This window comes from Lepus europaeus, chromosome 5, assembly GCF_033115175.1.
Source record: "Lepus europaeus isolate LE1 chromosome 5, mLepTim1.pri, whole genome shotgun sequence".
In the NCBI taxonomy this organism is placed as follows: Eukaryota; Metazoa; Chordata; class Mammalia; order Lagomorpha; family Leporidae; genus Lepus; species Lepus europaeus.
In genome coordinates this window covers 630,375-636,374 of record NC_084831.1, presented here as the reverse complement: position 1 = coordinate 636,374, position 6,000 = coordinate 630,375, and the positions used below count along the sequence as shown (strand labels likewise).

The 6,000-nt window shown below is 63.5% G+C and overlaps 1 protein-coding gene across 1 annotated transcript in view; it reads left to right on the top strand.

The window, feature by feature from the left end:
• The first annotated feature begins 237 nt into the window (after window positions 1–237).
• CFAP74 (cilia and flagella associated protein 74) overlaps window positions 238–6,000 on the top strand; it is a 48,397-nt gene continuing 42,634 nt past the window's right edge. The window contains 5 exon segments of the mRNA XM_062193255.1: window positions 238–248; window positions 538–574; window positions 577–668; window positions 2,248–2,346; window positions 3,369–3,473. Of these exon segments, the coding sequence (XP_062049239.1) occupies window positions 238–248; window positions 538–574; window positions 577–668; window positions 2,248–2,346; window positions 3,369–3,473 (344 nt within the window).

Here is a 6,000-nt window from a genome sequence, read left to right as displayed (position 1 = left end):
GCGGCAGGATCCAGACAGCGAGTCTCTTCCGCAGGAGGCCGCGCCGGACGCTGCCCCACGGCTGCACGGGTAACTGAGTGGGGGCAGCTGCCGCCCTCCCCGCCCTCCCCGCTGACCTGCAGCCTCACAGGCAGGAGCAGGAGCGCGTGGGGGCGGGGCTGGCGAGGGGAGTTCAAGGGCGGGGCCGCTGGGGGCGGGGCTGGCGGGGCAGCTCTCTGGGGGACTGTCTTGCCAAGCATGGTCAGTGGGTGGGTGTGAATGGCAGCGCGCCCATCCATCGGTTCAGTCCCCAGATGGCCACGGCAGCCATCCGAGCCAGGCTGAAGCCAGGAGCCAGGAGCATCGTCCAGTCTCCCCCATGAGTGGCAGGGGTCCAAGGACTTGGGCCATCTGCTGCCTTTCCAGGCCCTTAGCAGGGAGCTGGATCAGAAGTGAGCAGCCAGGACTCGAACCGGTGCTCAGATGGAAACCGGCGCTGCGAGCCAAGGTCAACCTGCTGCACCACAGCCCAGCCCCCGGCATCCTTTCTATTTCCAGGTCACCGGACGCTGACCAAGTGAAGCGGCAGTGGGCGGCCAGGACAGGGTGCAGGCCTCTCACCTGCGAAGGAGCTTGGACCTCCTGGACAGGATGCGGGAAGACAAAGAGCTTTTCATTGAGAAAACAAGGTGAGCGCCGCCCCCAGGCTGAAGGTGAGCGCCGCCCCCACCGGCTGCTCCTGCTGCTGCTGCTGTCTTCCCACTCCTCCTCCTCCTCCCCCTCCTCCTCCTCCCCCTCCCCCTCCTCCCTCTCCCCCTCCCCCTCCTCCCCCTCCTCCTCCTCCCTCCTCTTCTTCCTCCTCCCCCTCCTCCCCCTCCCCCTCCTCCCCCTCCTCCTCCTCCTCCTCTTCTTCCTCCTCCCCCTCCTCCCCCTCCCCCTCCCCCTCCCCCTCCCCCTCCTCCCCCTCCCCCTCCTCTTTCTCTTCCTCCTCCTCCTCCTCCTCCTCCTCCCCTTCCTCCTCCTCTTCCTCCTCCTCTCCCTCCTCTCCTCCTCTCCCTCCTCTCCTCCTCCTCCCACTCTCCCGGCTCAGCCACAGCCGCTCCAGGGAGCAGCCCAGCAAACCCCCCCAGGAGGTGGCGCCAGGGCCTCAGCACCCGTTCCTGGCTGGGCCTGGGGAGCTGTGGTCCCACAGGCCTGAGACTCCTGTGGCTCTGAGCGTGCGCTGGGGAGGGGTCTGCAGGCTCCCGGCCACGTACTTCGGCGGCGCTGGCAGCAAGGCCCCAGATCTCTAGGGAGCGTACACAGATGTTGGGGAGAACAGCACAGTGCCCCCTGTGTTACCACCCAGGGCCCCAACACGCAACCTTTCGCCGTGCTTCCTCTGTGTGCATGCACATGCGTGTGGTGTGTACATGTGTGTGCAGCATTGCATATGTGTATGTGAATGTATGTGTGTGCATGTGTGTGCGCATGCAATCATGTGTGGGCACGTGTGTACATTCATGCATGGGGTGGATGTATGTGCACATGTGTGTGCGGTGTGTGCATGTGCGTGTGTTCGTGTGTGTACATGCATGCCGTATGTGTGCCCTGCACACATGTGCATGTCTGTGGGCATGCATTGCATTAATGTACATGTGTGTATGGGTGTGTGTGCATGTGTGTGCACGTGTGTGCGTATGCATGTGTGTGCATGGGCTGTGTGCGCATGTGTGTGTGCATGCGTGTGTCATAGCCTGCACTTGGAAAGCCCCTGTGTGGCCTCAGCGTCCCTCCTTCCCCAGCGGACGCTGCTCCGCCCGTGCCGCCTCCCACAGCCCCACTGCACTTGTCTGTGCCCTCGGTGTCTTTCAGAGCCCAGTGTGGGCTTCACTGTTGTTTTTTAGCGCAGCCCAGAGCACGTGACAGGAGAAGCCCTTGGACCAGGGCTGTAGCCAGGGCCCACAGCAGAGCTGGCCGCCCCGCCTGTCCCAGTCTGGGTTCTGGAACACTGGCCAGGAGCTGTGGCCATGGCCTCGTGGCGCTGCCAGCCTCGCCACGGTGCCCCCAACGCCCATGAACCTGATGGGTGCAGGCCTCTGCCAGCTCCTGCCTCACGTCGCCCTCGGCCACCGTGTGGGTCACTGTTGGGTGCTGGCCACACAGCCCCCCCGCCGGGCTCTCGGGAGGCAGAGGGAGGTGGCCCTGCCCACGGCGCCCACCCCATCCCCTGAGTCTCTGAGGCTCGGGTTTGGGAGCCGCTGTCCAGACCCCTGCCCGACGTTTCAGAGGGGAGCTGCGTGCCTGCCGCCAGCGGCTGGAGCTCCTCGGCCAGCAGCGGGAGAGTGTGGCCGCCAGGATCGCCGAGGAGGAAGAGGCCCACAACACGTAGGTGCCCGCAGCCGGGGGGGGGGAGGCCCCTCAGGCACCTGCTGGGCGCGGGCAGGTGAGGAAGCTGAACATACCAGTGAGGCTGGGGGCAAAGGTTGCTGGAGTGGGGCCTGGGCTGGTGTGGTCAGGCAGGGTCAGAAGCCTTTCCTGGAGCAGCCATGGTGGGCAGGGGACGTCAGAGACCGGAGGCAGCAGGCAGGGACCCCCAGTATCCCCCAGGGTGTGTCATCTGCGGGCCCTGAGCTCCGGTTCCCGGTCCTGTCTCGAACTGCAGCTCCCATGAGCCATGCAGGACAGGGCTCAGTGCTCCACCACCACCAGCCCACCCCCCTGGGAGGGGCCCAGCCACGCAGGGTCTCCTGGCCCCTGAAGGAGCTGACCAGGGCTGGTGCTCACACAATGGCAGCCTTGGGGCTGGGCCCGTGGTGGACGTGGCCTCCTCTGGGGGCCTCGTGAGCCTGCACCCAGGGTCTAGAAGGCCAGGCCACACCGTCCCCCACCAGCGCCACAGTGGCTGTCCTCGCAGACAGAGCCCCACTGCCTGCCCCGTCGTGCCCATGAGGGGGCCCGACCCTCCCCATGAAGGGGGTCACATCTTGGAGCAGGGCCCGGCAGGGACGGTGGAAAAATGCCGTGGGGGAGCTGCGGCTCTGCAGGGTCAAGGGCCCAAGTGAGGCCTCGGGGCAGGCGTGGGCGCCCCTGAGCCTCTGGGCGGGTGTGCTGGGGCCTTCCCGCGCCCGGGGACTGGGTGGGCCTGGGTCCAGGGCCCTGGCCCCCAGCTCCCTCAGGGGAACGAGACTGGCGAAGAGCAGGCACCACGGGCGTCTAGGGCCGGCTCCCCGGGTGGGGCACCGAGGCCCCGCCTCGGCCGCTGCCTGCCCACAGCAGGAAGCGCAGGAAGAACCTTCCTGGAGTCCCCATCTTTGCCTTTGCCCCCCGGAACGAGGAGCCGTGGGCAGGCGGCCCCAGGCTGCTGTGGCGCTGACCTGCGCCTGGCTGACCCCGCTGCCGTGCTGCAGGGCAGCCGCGGGCCGTCTCCAGGCCGTGTGCAGGCGCCTGTGCTTGGAGCTGGAGGAAGAGCAAGAGCTGCAGGCGAAAATCAAGGCCGTGCTGAAGGAGAACGAGTGAGTGAGGGCGTTGTGCACCCCAGCCTGCTCATCCCCAGAGGGCCCCCCAGGGCAGCCGAGGGGCCCTTCCCGGCTGGAGGGTGGAGAGTGTAACCTCGGCTGTTCTGCACTTGACTTTCTTTTTTTATTTTTTAAGAATTATTTATTTGAAAGACAGAGTTACAGAGAGAGGTGGAGCCAGAGAGAGAGAGGGAGGTCATCCATTCCGCTGGTTCACTCCCCAGATGACCGCAATGGCCAGAGCTGAGCTGATCCGAAGCCAGGAGCCAGGGGCTTCTTCTGGGTCTCCCATGCAGGTGCAGGGACCCAAGGACTCGGGCCATCCTCCACTGCTTTCCCAGGCCACAGCAGAGAGCTGGATCAGAAGTGGAGCAGCTGGGACTCAAACTGGTGCCCATAGGGGATGCTGGTGCTGCCGTCTGGGACTTTAGCCCACTGTGCCACAGCGCCGGCCCCTGCACTTGACTTTCAAGCTGAATGGGGAACTGGCATCCTGGTGCAATGGGTTCACCCGCTGCCTGGGACGCTGGCATCCCATATGGGCACTGGTTCAAGTCCTGGGTGCTCCACTGCCCATCCAGCTCTCTGCTGATCTGTCTGGAAAGCAGTGGAAGATGACCCAAGTGCCTGGGCCCCTATCGCTCATGTGGGAGACCTGGATGGAGCTCCTGGCTCCTGGCTTTGGTCTGGCCCAGCCCCAGCCATTGCAACCATCTAGGGAGTGAATTGGAGAATGGAAGATCCCTCCCCCCTCCCCCTCCTCCTTCCCTCCCCCTCCCCCTCCCTCTCTGTCTTTCTAACTCTGCACTTTTTTAAAGATTTATTTTACTACTTGACAGGCAGAGTTACAGGGAAAGACGGAGAGAAAGATCTTCCATTTGCTGGTTCAAATGGCTGCGATGGCCAGGGCTGGGCCAGGCCAAAGCCAGGAGCCAGGAGCTTCTTCCCGGTCTCCCATGTGGGTACAGGGCGGGCCTCCTGGTCCAGGGCCACTGGCGGGGAGTCCTGGAGCCCGGCGGCCCCAGGCGGCCGAGCAGGCCCAGCTCAGAGCCAGACCGGCGGCTTCTGCGTCTCTTCTCTCTGATCCCCGCCTGACGTGTGCAGACGCGCACGCTGGCCTTGCCTGGAGGACAGCAGAAACAAGGCCTGCCCGGCCTCTAGGCGCCCCCCGCCCAGCCCAGCTGGCGCCTGGAGAGGCCCGCGGCGGCAGACGCCCCCTGGGGCCTCCGCAGCGTCCTGCCTTCACGTCTAAGAGGCACCCAAGGAAAGCCCCCCAGGGCTGAGTGCCTGCTTAGCGCAGGGTGGGCGAGATAGCTCCCTCCAGGGACGTGCCGCCCGTCGGCAGAGGCGGGACGCGGTGGCAGCAGCGCAAGCTGGCATGTCGGCCCACAGATCTGGGACTCGGATCTGGTTGCCAAGGAGCCAGTCACCCAGAGTGACGCAGGGAGGAGCAGAGTTCTTGGGCAGAGCACGGCGGGCGTCGTGGCACGGCAGTGAAGCCGTAGCTTGGGGGTGCACGTGTCCCGTACCAGAGTACTGGGGTGCATCCCGGCCACTCTGCCTCCCATCCAGCTCCCTGCTAAAATGCACCTGGGAAGCACCAAGTGATGGCCCAAGTGCTGGGGGTCGCTGCGACCCACATAGGAAACCCGGATGGAGTCCTAGGATCCCGGGTTCAGCCTGGCTCAGCCCTGGCCGTTGAGGCCATCTGGGGAGTGGACCAGCAGAAGGAGATCTCTGTGGTTTCCATCTCTGTCACTCCGCCTTTCAAATAAACAAATAAGAACTTAAAGGGGTCAGCGCCGTGGCACAGTAGGCTAAGCCTCCACCAGTGGTGCCGGCACCCTGTGTGGACACTGGTTCATGTCCCTGGCTGCTCCTCTTCCAATCTAGCTCCCTGCTAATGGCCTGGAAAGCAGTGGAAGTGGCCCAAATGTTCGGGTCCCTGTACCTGTGTGGGAGACCCGGCTGAAGCTCATGGCTCCTGACTTAGAATCGGCCCTGCTCTAGCCATTGTGGCCATCTGGGGAGTGAACCAAGAACGGAAGACCTTTCTCCCTGTCTCTCTCTTTCTCTGTAACCCTGCCTCCCAAATAATAAATCAATATTTTTTTTAAAAAGTTAAAATAAACCAAGAGGGGGCCGGCACTGTGGAGTAGTAGGCTAAGCCTTCACCTGTGGTACCAGCATCCCATATGGGCACTGGTTCCTGTCCCGGCTGCTCCTCTTCCAATCCAGCTCTCTGTTTATGGCCCGGGAAAGCAGTAGAAGATGTTCCAAGTGCTTGGGCCCCTGCACCCATGTGAGAGGCCTGGAAGAAGCTCCTGATTCCTGGCTTCATGCTGGTCCAGCTCCAGCTGTTGTGGCCATTTGGGGAGTGAACCAGTGGGTGGAAGACCTTTCTCTCTGTCTCTCCTTCTCTCTGTAATTCTACCTTTCAAATAAATAAATAAAATCTTGAAAAAAAGGCACCAAGAAGACAGTACAAGAAAGGAAAAGCTGGGCCACTCACCTGGGAAATGGG